The following is a 22,140-nucleotide window of genomic DNA, read 5'->3' on the forward strand; positions in this document are numbered from 1 at the left end:
TGAGAAGAAAAATGTGTTTTTGATGTTGATATTGGGGGCAACCTTTTAAACACAAAACCATTCAGATGTTGAGTATCTTTGAAATTATCCATGTCCGTTCATTCTTTTGAGATGTCCATATTCATCATTCAGAAACCAATGAGCTGTTTACAAAAACTACTGTCAGCGTAGTTTTAAATGTGTGTGTGTTAGGTCGTCTGAACGTATTCTTACATCTCTACCAACCCAAGCGATGTCTCTTGTGTTGTGACAGAGAAGATATCAGATATGATAAAATACAGGGTGATTTTTCCAGACACGACAAAGACACTTAGGCACTCTTACAAGAGGGCTATCAGAGAGAAGAGGATGTGACATTTCCACTGAACAGAGCTGTCTGTCTCTCTCTCTATCTGTCCCTGTCCAGAGTCGACAGATGAGGAGGTAGATAAGCTCCACTGTCTCAACCACAGCGGCTCCTCAGCCACCTATTCCGACTACTCTCCCTCACAGGGCTCCTCCGGCTCCTCCAACCCACCCGCCAACGCACACTCACACTCACACACACACACACACTCTCACGCACATCAACACACTCCCGCCCTGCAGGCCCCCACCAAGGACCAGGCCCCTCAGACACACTGGACCAACAGGTATGCACACACACACACATGCCGGCTTCATGTTCAATTTCATCACCGTCCCTCCCTCTCACTATCTGTCATCTCTTCTTCTCTTTCCATCCTTCAATCTCCTCCATCTATCACCCATCTATCCAATCACTCAATCCATCCATCCTCTCCTCCCTTCATCTTTCTGTGTCTTTCTCATTTCTCTGCTCGCTCAGTCAAGGTCAGGGAGACTCATTATGAGGCTGCAGACTTGTGTTCAGGATTCTCTCTCTGTCCCTCTCTCAGCTCTCTTCTCCTTTGCTGTCCAGTCCAGTTTTTAGCACTATCTAGAGGATTTCTTTACACCAACACAAGAAAAGAAGCAAAGACGCTCGGTCCTTCTGTTGAAGTTGTTACCCTGATGGCAGTGATAAAGTCTGACAGTTTTGTAATGAAAAATAGCATCCAAAACTAATATAAATAGGGGTTCGGAGCTGTTTTGAGTTCTAATCAGAAATGTTGCAGCCATAAACAACAACAAACATCTCAACTTAAACTGCCTGCTATATTTATGATATTTTCAATATAGCCGCAGCGATGCTGAAGACTGGAGCCTGGAGCCAGTAACAATATAAGACCATTTTTCTACATCAACACATGACATAAACATACACTTTTAGTAAGAATCTGATGGCCATTCCCATGCTCACTTGTGTCTCATAAGTTGTTGCAGCAATTTTTGGGTTGATGCCATTTGTTACACAGAAATTTGACCATTTTTAAACACTTTAATTGATAAAAAATGGCAGAAAATTCATCCAATGATACCACTACGTTCACGCTAGCTTAAAATTAAGCGTGCCACAGGCTCCGTCCCACGGGTCTCTTATCACTGCATTGGTAAAATTCTCCATTCATGTTTCTACAAGTATACAACCGTGAAAATGTGTGAAGGTTGATAAAACAGTCATCATAACAGAACAAAAATGTAAGATATATGTTCACTTTAGCTCCTCGACTGATCAAAAGACTAGTACGGTTTGTAGCATACTAGCTGTTTGTTCTGAGTCCTCTGTTCCTTCCAACACCGGGTCTGAACAGATACACAAACAGTAACTCTTTCCATCACTCCACCAATAGTACATATGTGATAACGTTAAAAACTCATTTCTTGTCCTGATTATTCTTGTGCCGTTCCTCGTTCTACTGAGCCCCAGCGGGTGAAAGCTGGCTTTGGTATTTTTTGACATTAAAGTTGTCATTTCACATGCCCTGGGGTGATGTACAGATCACAATCTGTGTACTTGTCCCTTTGTCTGTGTACTTGTGAAACATGTGGTATTTGCAAACTGCAAGTGCCAGTGAAGGAGGTTGAAGGCATTAATATTTTCTGTTCAAGGCTGCTCTCAGAAACATTAATTACAACAAGCATGGTTGTTGGCCAAATTGATCTTTCAGAGAGACATCAGAGAGAGGGAGACCAAGTTACACTGTTCCCAGTGCCCACTGGCTCTGATTACATATACAGCACATAATAATGTAATATGGCAGTTCAGTATAATTCATTTTATTATTTGCCACAGTATAATTTTTGTTTAATATGTTGTGTCTTTGTAGACTGGCTCAGTCATTCCCCAAGCCCATTGACTCCAAGCCCCTGCTATCTCAGAGAGAAACCCCTCCATCAGGAACCCTGCAGCAGCGCGGAGATCGACGTCCGCTGAGCGAGCCTTTTGATTGGTCCGAGGCCCCTCACTATGACAACACAGGTTTTGACGCAGAGGAGTCTCCTCTGGATGCTCCATCCTCTACTGGGAGTCAGGGAAACCCACCGCTGGGCTCCAAACCCCGCAGCCAGTCAACACATGGGCGCCGCCCCCTCCTCAGGCAAGAGCGAATCGTAGGAGTCCCTCTAGAGCTGGACACTCAGACGCTCCCCTTCCACAGCAACCAACGCTCCACTCCGGACAATGACCCACAATCCGGACCATCATCTCAGAATCCTTGGCAGAACTGGACCAGAACCCCCAGCCCACTGGAGGACCGAACCGCTTTTCCCTCCAAACTGGACATGACGCCCTCCTCCAGCCCCAACCCTGACCGCAAAGACATAGACTCAAGGTAACTGACTGGAGCTCCAACAGTCCCACAGTTATACTTGAAATGTGCATGTGTGTTTATGTGGAAGACTTCATGACCCTCAGGGTTTGCATGTTTTTTATTTCAACCAACGATTATGGCAGCATTTGTACCTTTTTTGTCTGGTTGAAGGTGCAGTGATGAGTCTATCCATTATATTCTTGGGTTAATATAGTAAATTACTGAGAACTAGTGCTCCATACCTTAGGTTCTGAAGCTTTCTAGCTTTGTCTTAATTCACTCTCAAATAGTGCTGAAGCAATCAGCTGATTAATCAACACATAATAAATAAAACATTTATGCTTGTTAACGAGCAATAATGCCAAAACATTTGCTGGGTCCTGCCTCACAAAATTCAACCATTTTCTGATTTCCTAACATTTAAATAATTGTAAATTGAATCTTTTACATTTCTATAATTTCTTCAGCATTGTCAATCTGTGAGTAGTGTAACTGCAGTACTATAAACCAGCTGATGTTGACTGTAGATGATCCACAGTCAAATTAAAACCTTAAGTCATCCCAGCGTGTGATTTATGTGCAAAAATCTTTGATGACGCTGCTGGACCCCTTCTTCATTTGTGACTAGGCCAACCTATGTTATTGTCATTTTAAGAATGATTTGAGGATAATACAAGATATGTATGACCTGTCGATAACTTGTTTATCATGACGGGCCGAATTCAGATGTCATTAGTCTGACCTGGTTCCAGGCCTCTGAATAGCCACCCACATTTTGTCAGCCGTTCAAATAGACTGACTAATAGAGTAGAAATTTAATGACTACTTATTAGGCCACTGTTTCCATGGTCTTGTCTTCTGCTTCAACTGTTAACTCTCACACTGCTCTAGTTCAGCTCATTCTTTGGGCTCATATTAGTGTAACACTCTGACCATCCCATTTTTTTTGCTCCAAGAATGGAGCAAGGTGCTGGGCCTTTACCTGGCAGCTGGACGTATCACAACAATCAGGGGGACCAGAACAGGAAGGATCAGTTAACTGTCAGCGGGGGCAACAAGGTGACTGTGGTGATGAGTAAAAGCTCAGACCGCCTGTCCCCCATGATGAGGGAGACGAGATCCAAGTTTAAGAAGTCACAGAGCATCGATGAGATTGACATTGGCTCCTACAAGGTTTACAGGTGGGTTTATTTTTCTTTAGAACAATAGGAATATCTCAGTAGGTCAAGTTGTATCTGATTTCTCTTACTGGTCTCGCTACAGTATTCCCATGGACAGCTACAGTTCATCCATCGAGCAGCAGACTAGTTTGGATCGTCCAGAGTTGCCTGGTTCCATGGAGCAGACCAGCATGTCCCGGTCACAGTCCGCCCCCATGTTAGACGATGAACTGGGCTTCCCAGGACACGGACACGGACACCAGAACCAGGGACAGAACCAAAAACCTGCCATCCCACAGAAGGCATACCACTTCGACCACAACTACAACCCCCAGGTTAGTAGCTTTCTTGGCCACTTGAGGGTGGTAAAAATCATCTCCTTTTAAATTGATATGGCTAACTTGTTATTGAAAAATTACTTCTTACACGTCCAGCTTTTATGGAACATTGTTTTCTTTTTCACAAAGCATTCAACAGGGCTCTATTAATATACACCTGTAGGGATTTAGTCAACAATATATCTGCTGTATGACAACAACAATGCCACATCGCTTTCATGGACTAACCGGTAACTGTTCTAACCAATCAGGTGACCATGGACCGTCGGGTCCCTCCCCCATTCCCCAACACACCAGACTATGTCAACCACTCATCGAAGGCCTTGGAGTACATCAATCAACCAGGGAAGACATTACCCAAGGAGCTGGTGAGCCCTCGGTATCGTGCATATCCACCACTGGAGATGTTTTCTTTCCCCCAATCGCCAATCAACCAGGATGGTCCGTCAAGCCAGCAGCAGCAGCCGATCCCATCGCAGCGCTCAAGGCCAGGGTTCTTGAGGAGAGCGGATTCATTGGTGAGCTCTACAGAGCTCGCTTTGTTCCGCAGAGTCCATGAGGCCCAGCAGGAGGCGCTGCAGGAAGCTCAGTACAGACAGCAGGTAGGAGATCTGCTCTCTGCAAAATTATGTTTATTTTTGTATCTGTGTGTTATAGTTGTGAGGCCATGACTGAGTACAAGAATTGTTCTAGTAATGCTTCTCTGCTTCTGTCTTTAGACGTCAAATTAATTGTCACATGCACCCATCTATTAATTACCCTCTGTTATGTCACTGTATGTCTGATGAAGCTCTCCTCTCCTCAGGCGGACCCCCCTCTTTACAGTCGGGCTCTTGCCTACTCCACCCCCATGGAGCACTCTGCTGTCACCAACATAGCCGACAGTCAGAGCCAGATGATGCACAACAAGAGAAACGGTCGCTATGACGACGACTACCCCACCTACCAGGAACAGAAGAAGCCAATGATTGGTTATCCAACCAAGAGCTTGACTCAGCGCCGCCCCCTGTCTGCCAGGAGTTACAGTACTGAGACTTACGGAGCATCTCAGGTAGACCGTTCACAACAGATTCATCTGGTGATTATCAATTAAATATCTTCTTACATTACACCGTATGTATATGACTGAGTGGAAGTATTTTAATTAATCCATATTCTACCAATGATCTGGGTCCAGCTCATTGTAGCTGCAGACTGAGCAGAGTAGTGCACGTGTCCTTTGCCTCTGCCATATCCCCAGCTCCCAAGGCATTCCCAAGTCCATAAATAATCCCTTCAGCATGTTCTGGGTTTGCCTCAAGTCAGACTTTCCAAAAATAGCCACAGAGAGGTGTCCGGGAGCATACTGATCAGATTCGCACAGCACCTCGTCTGGCTCCTTCAGCATGAAGGAAACTATGAGCTTATGACTCAAGTCTTAGCTGTAACATCTTAGCCAAAGCACAAGGCCAGAAGTGAAGGTTGGAAAATACAGAACTTGCTCTGTAGAAAGCTTCACCTCTTCCCCATGATGGTCTAGTATAGTGTCTGTATAACTGCAGTCTTTGTGTTTATCTGCCTGGAAGTCTCATTTAACTCCCGCGACACCACAGGATACTTAGAATTACTACACTGTCTTATTACTGAATTTAACAGTGAGTTAAAATGAAAGGTGCTGAAAAGCTCCGTGGACTTGAAGGGAACTGCAAGATTGGTGTTAAGTCTCAATGGGTTGGTCACTGCTAGCAACCCTTTTCACATACACATAGGCATTTTTTCCATTGGCAATGCAAAAATCAAGAAAAATCAAGATCAGTGCAGCTTTCAATAAAATCAATGTATCACTGTCAAGCTCTTATCATATTTAAAACATAATTTTGTCCTCAGGCCCGTCCAGTGTCAGCCCGTCCTACCATGGCTGCCCTGCTGGAGAAGATGCCCCCTGACTACACTCTGGCAACCTGCCCCGAGAAACCATCTGATGACACCATCAAAGTAAGACCTGTCGTACCACAGAAACCTGAAGACATCACCTCCAGGATGCCTGCCGATTGGAGGCAACAGCTACTCAGGCACATAGAGGCCAAACGATTGGACAGGGTATGTCAGTGCAATACAGACACCCTTAAGAAGGAGTTACACACACTAACACACAAACACACAGCATTCGGAGGCCCTCCCTGTCTGTATCTGTGTAAGTCTGTGTTGTAAGGTTGACCAGATATGTGTCCGGCTGCATGTGTGTCCCATCCACACTGTCGCTCTGTCAGCCTGACCGACTACACACTCACTGCTCGATATTTGCAGAGGAAATCACATGTCCTTAGATATAACTCAACAAAATTAAGTGAAAAGTCATCCTGGATAATTCTAGTGGAATGTTTAAATGCAGCTACTGATGTAGGAAAGAGTGGAATCTTTAAACTAGTAGTAGAAATAGTTAAACTTTTTTGGAAATACTATATGCTATGACGTGGCAGAAGGTCAACAGGTTAGACGTCATTCTGGTATTTTTAACCCTGACCTAAAAATGACTTCTAGATACAGAAAGTTTTAGAATTGGTTGTGGTGTAATCCTTGGAGTCTGTCAGTGTCATGTCCACTGATGCATATCTGATAACATTTTGGAAAGGATCCCTCGACCTTTTTGGTAAATATTAAAATCCTACTTGTTTCGCCAGAAACATCCGTTGTATGACTTTGGTGTTCTAACTTGTTAACAAAGTCACACAATGTAACACACATTTCAATTACCCCTTAATTTAGCAGAAATGGGACGGAAAACAAACTGCCAGCATGATGAAAGCTCCCTGACTCACTTGCTGTACAAATCTGTACAAAAACCAAACTGTGAAACATCCTCACATTAGCAATAGGACACTTTCCCAGTGAATAAGTAGTTCCATTGAATAACCCCTGCAGAAGCACAAGTTTCTGTTTCTACCCTTAGGTTTTTTACACAGATTAAACAAACAAGATACAGCACATTAATTAGGGAGCTTTAGAGGTGCTCATAGGCATACTATTCTACTTTTTGACGGAGCCAGACTAGCTGTTTCCTGTCTTTATGTCTCCTGGCTCAAGCTTTGTATTTACCTTGCAGACATGAGAGTGCAATCAATCCTCTCATCTAACTCTCAGCAAGAAAGTGAAGAAGCATAATTTCCAAAATGTGAAGCTAATTCTTTAATCAGAAAAGGTGCCTCAACAGACAAGACACTCAGAGGTAGTCGAGCGGAACAAAGCAGAATTGTAATAGTCTAGTCATACGGTGTTATGACCTCCTAGCCTGTCACATGGTGCAAACATATCTGCCTTGTCAGATCAAATCAAAACACATGATGCTGATGTTTGGACAGGGCTGTGGGATGGTGCTAAAATAATGCATTGAAGTGCATAAGTTTAACATGACCTAATAAAACCTTGTCGTTGTCAGTTTTCAGTTAGGGATCGGACTAATGTTTGTTTCCACAGATACATAACTAATTGAAAGACTCACACACTGATAGAATGAACTGATCCACCAGTTGTTGCTTGTATGACACAATGTTGTGTGTATTGACCGTTCACTAGCTAACATTTCTCTGTGCTTTCAGCAACTCTGCACTGTTGTTGTTGTTGTTGTTTTATCTGTGTTATTGATGTTTGTTTATTTGTTTGTGGAGCTCACAGTGTGTTGTCAAAACGCTGCCGGCCCGCTGTGTAGGCTCCGCCCCCCTCCCCTCTACATTCACCCATGTCATGTGATGTTGTCTTCTCCAATCAGAGTGGTGTCCTAAAGCACAACACGCTCACGCTGGGCATGCTCTGTCAGGGCGGGGGTCACGGCCAGGGGCGCAGCAGCACTTTGAACTTTAACCTTTACAATAACACTAAGCATGAGCCCCCTGCTGGCCGCTGGCTGCCACTACCTCCTCCTCCGTCTGCTAACGCTGTGAGTATCCCTGTGAGAACAATGAACCCTGGTACTGCTGTTATTACTGCACACATAGGTAATTATAGAGAATAGCTGCCACTGCCTCTTCACCCAACTGAAGCAACCATGAACTATTATTTAACCATGTGCCATTATTGCTATTCTGATTTAGATGAACTGGGTATGATACACTTTAGTTTGACTGAACATGGCTGAAAGACTCTTAAATCGTATGTATAGCAGCAAATGATCAAATTCTGGTGATGGATTCGTATTTAAAAAGTTTGGACCCAACATTAAACACTCCCCACCTTTCAAGGTTATCCAGACAACAGACACTGATTGACATTTTACTATACATTAGCCACAAGCTAACGAGCTACGGCTACAACCATGGGTGTGTCTGTGTGTTTACATTAAAGTCAACTCTCACTAAACTCAGCACTCACCCGCGACTCTGGTTCTCTGTCTTCTTTTTCCCCTTTCCTCTTTGTATTGTATGTTCATGAAGTATAGTTAATGTCCTTTCAGCAGTCAACATCACAGTGCATAAACACCCGACAATGGTGGTCACCTCCGCGGTTTGCTGCTGCAGTCAGGTTGATAAATGGAGTGAAGATAATTCCACTTTTTAATCCCAAAAGTTTAAAAAGTAATTTCTGAGCTCTCCTCCCGACGATACTAATCCGTTCAAGAGCAGAATCTGATGTGACTCCCGGTGCTTATTCCTCCACGAGGTCTAGCTTTGCTCCCAACTCTCTGCTTCAGAGTTGGCTCTGAGTTGCTGCAGCGGCTCAGCCTCCTGCACACAACACTCTGCAACTTTTTTATGCAGAGATTACATACTGTGAGGTTAATTATAAAGGTTTTTACTACATGCCACTCGATAAAAATAGAAAATAGTCACAGTTGTAAAGGCACTTCTAACTAGTAGCTAATGACATTTTTAATTCGATTGTTGTTTGTTTATCAGACCATATCGACAGATGGTAACATTGCACAACATATTACTTTACTTCACCTTTTTTTTTTTTGGATGTTATAGCCCTACAGTATGCATACTTTGGATATACTCTGGAGATAGATAGTTGATTGCTGAGTCTTATATAACGGTTTCGGTTGGTGGCTGACCCAAGTCACCATCATGGGTCGGCCAACTCAGGTTGATACATGGATTAATCACTGAAGTTACAGTAAATGTTCCTTGTCAGTAATGGTCACTCTTTCTCTCTCTGTCTCTGTCTCTCTCTCAGACCCCCTCTCAACAGGCTGCCATGCTGGATAATGACCAGGAGGGGTTGTCAGGGAGCAACCAATGGGCTCCCTACTCACTTGGCAGGAGGGACGTCCCACCTGACAATCTCATGAAAAAGGTAGTAATGATTGTCTGATCAGTGAACCTTTTCATCTCAGTTATGTTTTGTTTAAGCAAGCCTATTTTACGCTAACAATCAATGTAGTGTCCTGTTAATTTGACAGGATTAAGCGTTACAGAGTCTCATTTTGCAGCAGACTTGTGAAAGTAGTCTTTGAGGCTTTGAACTAATCAAGGAAATTGTCTATTTCTTTAGAATGCAAATAAATAAGCATCTCGAGTACACATTCCTCTGGATGTCTCACGTGCCCCTCCTCTGTCCACAGAATGCCCACCCCCACAACCCTTCCCACCAATCACACAACACACACATGATCGTCACCTCCTCTTCCTCCTCCTCGTCCACCACGCCTCATCGTGTGGTCGGGCAGCAGGTCTATGACGGCATGATGAACAAAGGGGGCCAGTACCAACCAGGGATGCCCTTGTCAGTAGTTCCCTCTGGGGGGCAGTACCAAGGCAACATGTCTCAAGGTAAATGGTATTAAATTCAAATATGGTTCATTTGTAGGAGTTAAAACTTTAAATGTGTGGAAGGAGTACTGTAGGATTGTTATAAAGAAAATGAAATGATTGGGGTTAGAAACAGACATCCAGTCATATTGTCACATCCAGTCACAGCATGAAATCTGAAACAAATTCCAAATCCATAACAATTAAAATTAATCAAGAGTCATGAAACCTAAACAGACCAGGGATTACCACTGGCATTTGTGAGCCAGTTAGCATAGCCTGGTGCCCTTGTTTTATTGAACTACTACTGTGAATTAAGTGTGTTTCCACTGCAGGGAGCAGTGTCTAAATTATGTTCCTGTAACATTATTTTAGCCCCCAAAAAGTCACTGCTCGGAGGAAGTACTTTCCAAAAGTGCAAGGTTTGGGCTTGCAGCACTGAACATCTCTTATTTGTCACGTACTTGCAGCTTTTATTTCAGCCTCCGCTGGAAGCAAATTTGTTTTTTGTTCATCGTGCATGAACACATTAACATGGAGATACAGAAAAAAGTGCAGGACAGACTCTCTCTGCTTTACATGGCATCATTGATGACATGTAAAAACACCCTTCCGGTTACTTTGTGTGGCAACACAGCTGGATAGGGTGTTTTTTTCCTGTCTTATATGTAGTTTAAGGTACCGTGGCTTGAAGAGTTTTATCAAAATTTGGCCCAGTAACCAAATTGGAAAGCCAGTAATAGTACATTAATTGGTAAGTGTATAATGAAGTATGTGTGCCATGCGTCTCAAATCAACAGCCTTCACATTAATCTATTGTAGGAAGTCTCATTCAGAATGTTTGAAGCGACCAGTTTGTTTTGTTTTTTGCGTCCAGGCCATTCTGTTCCTGGACAGGGTTACCCCGGCTCCGGCCTGTCCATGGCTATGTCCCCGTCTGGGAACCAGCCCCAGTACAACCCCCATTCCTCCCACACCTCCCATCAGCCCTCCCTCCCTGCCACCAACCCCCAGTACCACGGCAACCAGGGCATGGTCCATAGCAACCAGGTTGTCATGACCCACACCAACCCACGGCCCCAGAGCGCTCGCTGCCTGTTGCAGACTAAAGGCCAGAAGAGCACGGATGGTTTCCAGGAACAGGTATCTGTCTGTCTGTCTGTATCACCATCTGTCTGTACGTCCGGCACTATCTTGGAGGTCTGTTTGAAAATGATGCTCAGATGATGGCTAAATATATAGTAACTAGGTTAGAGAGGATATTAGTTTTGTGGATGTTACACTAAAAGTAAAGGTGAAAGATTTTAAAAGCTGTGACAGAGTAAACTGACTGTAGATTTCTTCAGCTGTGGCTCTGCTACAAAACAGGTGTTGTATTTAAAAGAGTCAGCACAGCTAACCTGAACAATGTTGCTGTATCAATCAGTTAAATCAGTCTGCCTGGTGTGATTCAAAACACTTCACCAATGAGTGATGGGCGGATAATAAGACTATATAAACACACAGCTCACAAGCAACAGAGCAACAGAAAAATGGAAAAAGGGAAATAATACAAGATGCAGATGGCAAAAACCAACCTGCAAGCTGAACATAGTAGTGGTTAAAGCTAACTAACTAGCCAGATCCGATGTGTTAACAACAGGATATGATGGTTACCAGATCACATGTTCACACTGGCAAGTAGATTTAGAAGGTTCCACATAAGGCTGACAAGCTGTTACCTAAAGGACACAAAGTATTATAGTAAATGGGACATTTCAGTGTAATTTTAGCCACCTAACAGCAACCGTTTGTGAAGAAGCAGGTCTAGAAAAAGCCGTGGAGGCGTAGTTCTAAATCTGAGATATTTCACAGATGGAGAACAGTGTACCAGTTTAGGTAGGAACATGAAGTCATTCACACCACCCGGATCAGCTGATCTTCCTGCAGGGTTTTGTTTTTCCCTTCCTAGTATTAGACGGCTTTCATTATGCCAAATTGAGAAACTCTGACAAGGATATTTGTGGCTCCATTGTTGTTGCCAGAGAACTGAGGACCTCCAATATAGCTGCCAAAACGTGTCACACATCACATGAAAGCACTCTTCCACTGTTGTGCATGTTGTCTACTCTCTGCTTGTGTAGAGATTTGTTATGATCTTTGTATTTCACTTTCACTTGTGTTTCTTTCTTTTCTTTTTTTGTTTTTTCTGTCTTTCCTTTTCTCCTCGTCCCCTCTCTCTAGTTGTGTGTGAGAATAGAGAAGAACCCTGGTCTTGGTTTCAGTATCTCTGGTGGCATCAGCGGCCAGGGGAACCCCTTCAAACCCTCCGACATGGTACGACCCGACCCGGCCTGCCAGCCAATCACAGCCTCCCCGGCTTTACCTCAGAGTTGCCATGGAAACTGCTGCTCGTTACCGCAGTCTTTCGTCTATCTGTCCGTATGTCTGTCTGTCTCTCGGGCAGCAGTTGACTTGGTTAACTTTGAGTCTGTGATCTCATACTACAGACTGTTGGAAAACAGCAGTTTATGATTTGAATAGGTGAAGAAACCTGAGGTGTGATACAATACTTAACCTCTCGAAACATTTGAAGTCACTGTTAGCATCACCAAACATGACGGAAGACCTCAGAGAAATGATATCTGAGTTTGGCAAGGTATATTGTTAGAACTGATAGCACACGCTATGCACGTACATCTCATTAATAGTGTGTTTTGTGTGTTTGGTTTATTCTCAGTGTCCTTGTCTCCTCTGTAGGTCTCTTGGAAAATTAAGTTACAGCAATAAACTTGAATATTTCAGTATTTATAAATAGATGTGTGCCCACGTGCATACATGATGTGTTATTGCAAGATATGCCAAACTCTTTTATCATTTCTACTTTTGGGTTTGATTCTGTCAGTGTGTGCCTGCACTAAGAGCCTGTTGGGGTTGCAGATCCCCCGGGCCTGCTGCACATGGCAGTCTGTCCTAGAAACATGCTGCTATAGTCAGTCTAAAGGAGCGAGGCTGCTCGCGGAGCTCTGACAGCTATTTTAGGAAGGCTGCTTTAGTTCTGGGACACCGTGGGTGATTTTAGATGTTCGACACTTTGATCTAGGGATGGGAAGTATGGCAGATTTTACTGACTGTTATTCAGATGTTGAGTAACTGACGAGACAGCTGGTCTATAAATAGAGAGCTTACAAGAGGAGTTCTTTAAACAGGCAGCCTCTGCACAGCCCATGTGACAATGGTGAATTAATTTAAGTCGGGGGTGTGAAGTGATAATACAGAAACTGTCAATTCATCATTTTAACTTAAGTTTTATGTAGACAAGTAGTGACTCAGTTGCTGATGTGCAGTTATTTAATCATTCCCATGTCTATTTGTATCCATAAAGCTTCCACCAGCTGCAGTTTGTCCATTATTAACACCATGTTAGAGAGACTGCAAACAGAGTTGATGCAGTTTAGCATTCTCAAGTGATTCTCCTCAGCATATTGTCAAGTAATTACATTATACATGCAGCATATTTGAACAGTATATAATAGTATATTAGATATGATATAGGTGTAGATATAGACAGACTAAATGGATATTGCAGAATACTTTGCAATATAACACATTTACCTTTACCATGCAGCTTTTTTAAGTTTCAGTGAAATGTAAACAGTGATGTTAACTGTCAGTCACCTGCTGATCCTCTGGGTATCTGCAGTGATGTCAGTGAACATGAAATGTTTCATGTGTTTAGTTGTGCCGGGCCGCACCTGAGATGGACCTTATCCGGCTAACCAATGGCCAACCAGTGATGACCCCCTTCCACCCCTCATACGAGCGTGTGTTGCGAGACTCAACTCATTTCTGTGCAGGAGACCAGAGAGAAGGACGTGTTTAAAAGCTTTGTGTGTTCATCTCTTAGTACTTTTGTAACTTCTGACTGAATCTCTTTAGTTTGTCTCCTGTGTCACTGTTTCTACTTTCAGACATCTGCTTTATTTGACTTTTTCATCGTGTTTGCTTTCAGCTGTTTTAGGAGTCGTGTTAACTCACGGCTGGTGGAAACCCAACATTTCCTGATTTTGCTGCTTCCTAGTAAAGGCTTTAAAAAACTAGATAACAGAGGACTTTTATTTATTGTAACAATATTTATCAAAGAATTAGCATAGCTTTGTTAGCTGCGATTCTTCGATAAAAACGCGGGGAGGAAGAACAGCCGCTCCTTTGACCACTATTCAAGACAAGCGCATCATGATCTAAATACAAACCCTCAAATGGGTAGCCCTGTTGTAATAGAAGTGCAAATCCCTACTGCGCTGGACTGACTGCTGAGCCAAGCCGAGTCAAGCTGAGCCAGCACATGTGTAGGGAAAAGGCACATTAGCTGGTTGGATTGGGAGGGTTTAGGTAAGGGGAGTGAGATTTGTGGAAATATTATCAGTGGAAGTCAATCAGGGGCAAAGTAGGGTGGGTTAGGCCTTCATAATCCTTGGGGGTGAGGGGATATATGTATATACATCGTGGCCTCCACAGGGTCACACTTCTATCTTCCTTCTGTCAGGGTCACCATGATTCAAAAACAGCTTTTATCTGTCACCACCAAATTTCCTTTGAATCACCTTGTCCTTTCTCTGTCCCACTTGTTATTTCCATCCACACATGTGAGACATCTTAGCCGTAGGTTCCTTTCATTTTTTCAATGGCTGTCAATTCACAGCAGTTTTAGCTCAAACAAATGGTGATGCCTTTGATTTTGGTTTGTATCATCTTTTCTTAAGCTACTTACGTGAACTCACTTGGGTTTATCCAATATTTATCTACATATACAGGTACATTTGTGACTATTTGTCAGAGCAGACTTTGCCATTTCAATCTTCTTTTTCCCTTAATTAAGGGCAGACTTAAGACTAAATTGAGCCAGGGTTTAAATAGTTAAAAAGGACTGTATCAAAACAGCTTGACTGATAAATTATACATCTGTGGCTCTGATCCCTGTAGCCTACTGCAGCCACCGCTGGTCCATAGGACTGTGGCTCCCCCTTGTGGTCAGCTTGTTGTGTGCATCCATCCTCTGATTTATCTGGGCTGGAAAATCACTTTTAGCCCAGATTAATCAGTGAGCTTTATTTTTGTAATACATTCAAAAATGGTTCAATCCTTTTTATTATAGGTTATTTTAATTTTATTCACTCATTTCAATTCAGCCATTTTAAATAATTCCCTATAAAAAAGTGCATATTTGTTGTTCAGATGACTGAAACTATAATCCTAAACATAACAAAAGCTTTTAGTGTTAAATCATCTGTAAATGTATATAACAATCTCCTTCTTCACATTTTTTTTTACTTTTAAATACAAATAATTCTTATCATCTTCCTTAAAATATCTAATCTATTTGAATGTATTTCTTTTACAGACACAGAATAATCTTCCAAGACCTAATTCAGATAGACTAATGATTTACAAAACAGAGTTTCCTTACCACAATGTATCTAGCAAGTTGTTTCGATCAATCAAGTTTAGATCCTCCAGTGATTTCCTAATGTTTCGCAATCCTTTGCGAAACCTGCTAGAAGTCATTATTAGTTTCAATAAAAAGAAATGGGATTGAGCTTCTAAGTTCGACTTAAAAAAACATCTGTGGAGCACTAAGCTACTGGGTTAGTTTCACTTCTGGCTAATGAGGATTTGGGGAGTAAAGACGGTGACTCAGTGCCGGTATTGACAGGAGTGGGATCCCCGGCTTTGATGTATTAGCTTCTCTGGCTCGGTCTAAGAACAGAAGACAGGGTTTTGAGTAACAGAACATGGACATTTACTCAGATCTGTGTCATGGATGTTTAAAAATCTACTTTTCTGTTCCTGCTGTTGCTTAATGTGCTGTCTTTGCACACTGAGCTGCCATCAATAACACACTGACATCTGTATTAACACTGAGCTGCAAAGACCTTACCCCCATTATTGTCCTTTGTCTGAAACTGACCACTAACATCAGCCCACTTGTGTAGAAATAAGTTTATGAGATTGTGGTCAAACTTAAAGGATGAGTTCATCCAGAAATGTAAATCAAGCGTGATCTACTCACCCACGTGTTGATGGAAAGTCGGGTAAAGTTTCATAGTCCACAAAACACAAAATCATCACTGTTGTAGCTAAACTAAAGGCACGCACCTCAACTGAAGTGGGTGCACAAGCTTGATTGCAAGTCGAGGTTGTAAATAATGTCTTTTCAAATCAATTTTGGATTTTTGGGCTTCTGGAGACTTGGATGACGCCTGTATGGTATGGAGCCATCACATTTTGAAACGAGTCCCTGTCTACTTCAGTTGATTAGGAGAATGCTTCAATGCTGTTTTGTGTGAAGCTCCAGAAATGTTTTGTGGACTACAAAATTGACTCCATCGGCATGGGGATGAGTAGAAAATGCCTTAAATTTTTGGGTGAACTGTATTTTTTACAGCAATACCTTGAAATTAGTTACATTTCTGAAATCAGAAATTTTAAAAATGGAAGGTTTTTGCAGGGCATTGCAGCTTTGTGTGCAAGTGTGTAAATGTTTAATTGTTGTGACTAACAGTTTTCAGCTGCTTACAATCACATCTGTAATATACTGTGAGCTCCATATGTCGTTACGTATTTAAGTCGTGAATTAACTGACACGATCCAAATATGAATAAAAGAAGTTGATGTGCGCTTTTTGCATACAAAATGAAACCATTTCAAAGCCACATTATGTAAATCATTTGATTTTGTACACATATGAAGCTCACTGTATAAATCCCAGTGTAATTAAACTAACACTTCTGATATAAACACCTCTTTAACATGCAATATATGTGTTTGTTCTTACATTCACTCAACTGGTGTCACTTGTGGCACATTAATCTGTTAAACTCACTGTTGTGTGTTCAACACGTGCACTGCCTGTTGAACCATGTTGAGGTCATACAGCTGCATCGTCCCACACTTTCTGTGTTCAAAAACATCTTTCAGCTCTCAGTGAAAAGATGTTGGTGTTTTTACAATCTCTGCCTTGGGTTATTGAGGGAAAATATGGGGGATGAAATATCTTCTGCCCTCCCCGCCACCTACTTCTTTCCTCTAGTCAGTATCCATCCCACACCTATTCTTCTTCCCCTATTCTTTATATATTTATTGTATATCTATTTTCTCTCTTTCTAACATCATGTCTATCTATGCCAAGTCCTTATCTGTACATACAGATGATAAACCATTTTGTCTTTTTGGGAGGATGTATCACTCAGCTTCTGTAAATTTTAAGATGGATGCCAATAGGAAGTAAACCCAAGTACTTCAAATGGCTAAAATTCTATCATCATGCATTGCATGCCTCTCTAAATTTAGAACAAAGAGAACGCATTGGTGAAATTCCCATATATTTTTGGCAGAAATGTGATTTTTTTTTAGGGGGGTGGATGATGAGATGAGAATGAGAAAGGCAAAGATTCTAAACCATCGTGTCCCTGTGTTGTCCTAACGGTGTATCATTTTGACTTATAGGGTATCTTTGTTACTAGGGTACAGCATGATGGGCCCGCCGCCTCTGCCCTGCAGCCCGGAGACAAGATACTGCAGGTAACGTCCTCTCACTCATCAACAGATGGGCCAGAAACAGCCTCTCCCTCCCTAACCCTTCCCTTATTGTATAATCAGTGTGGCAGGCAGAGCATTTGGTAGGAAAACACAGGCACACTTTACTTTCTCCAACAGAGGTGCACAAACACTGATTAGCTGCAGTGATTGAGCAACAGATCACAAATCAACAAAAGTGTTATCGTACTGGATGCTTTTATTTAGCGTACAAGAGTGTATCAGACTTAAGCATTTCACTGCCTGTAAATCCTGCATTTGTGTTTACCTGTTGGTTCAGAATTCCGGCATGACGCCCCCCTCCCCATACATTCATTATTCGCCATGAAAGATTTTGAGCCAAAGATCACAGGGATAATATGTTGTTTATAATGTTTTTATCATTATGAAACTGTCAAATTAAATCCAGAAAGCTAGGAAACAATGCAAAGGAGCAGTTCACCCAAGAAAAAAAGTTTATTATAGGGATGCACGATATGGATTTTTTTTCTCCTTCTTCTCACAGCCAATGAGGATACCAATAATAATTATAATTTCACATTTTTGTATTTTAAATATGAGTTCATAAACTGTAGTTGATGCACCCCTGAGGGTAAAAAGGCTCAGATGTAGTGGGCAAAGATGGATGATTTAATAAGTCTTATTGTGTTAAACCCATAGACTTTTTCCCTCCTCTCTGAGCACTTGCAGAACACGTATTGCAAGTTACAATGTGTTGTCTTCTTCTAAACATGAAAAACAACGGCCACTCCAGCGACGACATGTGTGGCTCTTGTCTACATTGCGTGGCTCTACACAGGTGCAGCCGCGCTACGTCATGAACGCGACCGCAGCATTGTTGTTCTTCTTCTTCTCTGTGTTTACTGGCGGCTGGCAAACCAACTTTAAAGGTGCATACCGCCACATATTGTGTGTAAATGCTGCACTTGTTAAGTCAACTAAAGCAATTTGGCTTCGTATTGTCGGTTCTATTTATCAGCTCTAATTTCATTATCCGCCAATAATCGCTAATGTAAATTTTCCATTAACGGGCTGATAATTTATCGGTCGATCTATATCGTGCATCCCATAGTTTATTATCCACTCTACCCATGCCAACAACAAGTTGAGTGAAGTTTTCTGGAGCACTCTCCTAAACAACTGAAGTAGATGAGGATTTGTAAAAAAAAAAAAAAAACAACTAAAAAAAACACATAAAATGAGATGTCAAAATGATTTGAAAAAAAATGATTTACAGCCTTGTTGCGCGGTTGAGCTTCTGAACCCACTTCAGACGGGGTGCATATTACGACTTATAGCTTACCAACTGTAAATGGCGTCTTTTTCAAATCTATTCATGATCGCGGGGCTTTTTGAGACTTGGATTACACTGGATGAGCTGTATGGAACCATTTTGTGTTTTTAATTAATTAAATATTGCAATGCCAGTTATTTTTCACTGTCGTGGAGCCCTAAATCACATTACTAGACTGTTTCTCTTAAATGTACAGTAAGTTGTGAAAGGCAAACATGAGTGCATTCTGATTTTAACGCTCAAATGATGTATTGTAACACCTTAAAGAGATACCTTCCCATATGTGACAATAGTTATTGAAACAAGTTCTACCTCCCATGTAAATCTATAAAATATAACCAATAAACAGCAATTAAATATAAATATTAAGTTTATTTATATCTTCGCTGTAGCTGTTATTTCAAAGTAGTAGTAGAATTAAGCCCACAAGGAACTGTACAGCAAGTCAAAATGAGATGTCAGTGTTTTACCATGACAGATTTAAACCCCCCCATATCACCCTCCATCTCTCACTCCTCTCATGTTTCCCTCCCCTCTCCTCCCCCGTCATCTTCTCTCCACAGATGTACAGTTTAGCTGGATGAACTCATCTAAAAGCCCTTTTTTGTCTTTACCCCCTTTCTCTCTACAGCATGACTGTATAGCTCCTACTCTCCTCTCTCTTTTCCCCAACAGTGATGTGTTACTGAGATAATGATGGCAGTGACCCTCCATCCTTGCACAAACACACGCACACACACACACACATGTATGGATATACTGCACACACATACATCTACACATACATGCACACACACACATGCTGTTGACTGTGCTGCGTGTTTGCCTTGCAGGCTAACGGACATAGTTTTTTACACATGGAGCACGAGACAGCCGTCTCTCTGCTGAAGAGTTTCCAGCGGACGGTGGACTTGACGGTTCTGAGAGACAGCAGCACGCGCTAAAAAATAGTTTTATAACAAACAAACAAACAAACACAACAACGCTTCTCTACTCTGCTCATCGCCATCCCACGCCACCCCACCTGACCTCCGCTGGAGGCTTGTGGAACTGAAAAATGAGCCGCCTTTTTTACCTTTTTAAGGGAACACACAGACGTTTATTTGCCTATTGCTGGACCAAAGGCAAATACTAGTGCCAAATGTACCATAGGAAACATATCGGCTCTTCTGTCTACCGGCGGTCAGGGACCTGATCGACGACTGGACAGACCACAAGAGGACTCTACACTCTGAGTTCCTACAGGGCTGCTGCAGTTTGGATTTTGTGATTGGTTTGTTAATTAGGCAGTCATCTGATTGGTCAGTCTGAATAGTTTGTTTTTGTTGGTTAGTTAGGGTTTTGGTATATTTTTGCTTTTCTCCTATGCCTTTTATTTTGCTGTCCATGGTAGATTTTTAATAATTTATTAGGTGTAGCACATGATTTCTGTGTTCTTCATCGTTCTTCTTTGCTTTGTCCAGTTCTTGTCTCCTCCCTTTTCTGTTGTCTTCTATTCTGTTTACTTCTTTTCTTTCTGTCACTGTCCTGTATTTTATTATTTTTCTGCTGTCTTCTCTTCTGTTCTGCAGTTATTATTGCCTCCAGTGTACAGAAATTGAAAAATTAAGACTTTCTGCCTTGTGTATATACATAGAGCTGCAGCTTTCTAGAGCTGCACTCTCCTTGGGGCCTGGACAGACAGCTCTAAAACTTTATGGTTAATATAAATATTGTTGATAAACCACATTCTGACTTCTCTCTTATGAACATACAGGGATTATTTCTCCAAATGGATGATTTTCTATACTATACCGCTGTTTTTTCTCTGTAAAGAAAACACTGTTCATAGTTCATCACTGCTACTTTTTCGTTTTAAAAATTGTTGCTTGCACAGCTGTGCTGAAAAGAGCTAAAGCAATATTTCTGAGGCTCGGCCCACTGAGATTTTCAGCAGAGCCTAACTCCTGCAGTGCCATCTATTGAGCGAGTCATGCTAATGTTTACACACACTGCCGTGCACATGAACTACCAGGCAAACACACATATACAGTAGACGTATGTGCCCCCATACACAACACATATTGCATAATGAAGCCCTGTTTATATTCTAGCCTGATTTTAGAATTCAACTGCTATTATAAAACCAAACACACACACACACTGCAACATTATTCATAATACCTGTGCCATATTTTGAGGTCCTGTTTTCTGGTGTTGTTACAGCGTTGTTAACATCCCTTTTTACCTGTTTGAGTTGTATGATGAAGTTACAGCATGCTTTCAAATCACTGGTCACTGTCAGCCAGCCATTTTTTTTGTTGGCTTCTAGAGTTCTCTACTCTGTAGAGGACTCTAGATGTATTATATCACTGAGTTTCAGTGAGACTGATGTTCTATAGTTGGTGACATATGGACCCTCTGCCCCTCCCTGGTTGTATTTACACAGGCCCAAAACATCAGAGCTTTACTTCTTTGTGGCCCAGATCTGATCTGCACACAGTGAGAGCAGCAGCATGTCGGGAAACTGGTCTTAACGTTCGGCAAGCATCCGCTCAGCTGAAGTGCCCTCACCTCTCGTCTCCCTGTAGAAAGCAACCAGAGAAAAGAGAATCAATAAGGTATAACACACAGTGTTGGTGTCTTAATGGGTAAATCTGTAGTGAATCAGATTTGCCCTCCTCAGACAATCAGGGAACGATCAGATCTGTGTCACAAAGACTTTTGGCTGCACTACACTGTAACTTTTTTAACTTGAGGAGATGCTAATTGACACAAGGTGAATATGGAAATTTAGATTTGCCAACTTTGTTGGCCAGTGTTCAGAATTATATTGGAATATGGTGGTGTTTGGAAAAAGACATTTAGAGGACGAGGGAAACAAAGTGATGTAGACTCTGATGTAGAGACTGAGATTATATGAGAGATTTCTGAAGCCGTGTAAGTGTGGTCTTATAAAATCTGACTATCATAGTCATGCTTCAGAAATTGTATTGACATGTCAGAAGAAACCACAGAAAAAGAGTGAAAAGATTCATTTTCTGTCTTCGTGTAAATGCAGCACGTGTCTTGAAGACGTTTCATGACGGGGAGTCGTGTTCTGTTCTGTAAAATATCTGATGTTTCATCCAGAGCAAAACATCCTTCACTGTCTTTTACTTTTACTTGACATGACAGAGTCATCCTGTGCCCATTTTGTGTCAACCCTCTTAATAAGCGTTAGAATTTAGTTAATTCAATATAAGGGACACAAAATGGCACAGAGTAGTCTTGTGGTTGAGAGATCTCAATCGCAGGTGACCACCCGACCCTATTTAGAGTTTGAAAAATCAAAGATATTGTGATGAGAACAGAGAAAAAGGTTTGATAATATAATTATTT

At 41.9% G+C, this 22,140-nt stretch overlaps 1 protein-coding gene across 1 annotated transcript in view; it reads left to right on the top strand.

Annotated features, from left to right (window-relative positions):
* The window catches only part of lrrc7 (leucine rich repeat containing 7), a 125,230-nt gene extending 105,506 nt beyond the window's left edge, over nt 1-19,724 (top strand). The window contains exons 21-34 of the mRNA XM_073475731.1: nt 407-632; nt 2,208-2,711; nt 3,647-3,871; nt 3,954-4,185; nt 4,440-4,790; nt 4,994-5,266; nt 6,055-6,267; nt 7,934-8,101; nt 9,337-9,456; nt 9,725-9,932; nt 10,789-11,054; nt 12,135-12,227; nt 17,397-17,471; nt 19,614-19,724. Of these exons, the coding sequence (XP_073331832.1) occupies nt 407-632; nt 2,208-2,711; nt 3,647-3,871; nt 3,954-4,185; nt 4,440-4,790; nt 4,994-5,266; nt 6,055-6,267; nt 7,934-8,101; nt 9,337-9,456; nt 9,725-9,932; nt 10,789-11,054; nt 12,135-12,227; nt 17,397-17,471; nt 19,614-19,724 (3,065 nt within the window). The remainder of the gene's footprint in view (nt 1-406; nt 633-2,207; nt 2,712-3,646; nt 3,872-3,953; nt 4,186-4,439; nt 4,791-4,993; nt 5,267-6,054; nt 6,268-7,933; nt 8,102-9,336; nt 9,457-9,724; nt 9,933-10,788; nt 11,055-12,134; nt 12,228-17,396; nt 17,472-19,613) is intronic.
* The last annotated feature ends 2,416 nt before the right edge of the window (nt 19,725-22,140 follow it).

The sequence above is a fragment of the Pagrus major genome, chromosome 11, assembly GCF_040436345.1.
Source record: "Pagrus major chromosome 11, Pma_NU_1.0".
Lineage (NCBI taxonomy): Eukaryota > Metazoa > Chordata > Actinopteri > Spariformes > Sparidae > Pagrus > Pagrus major.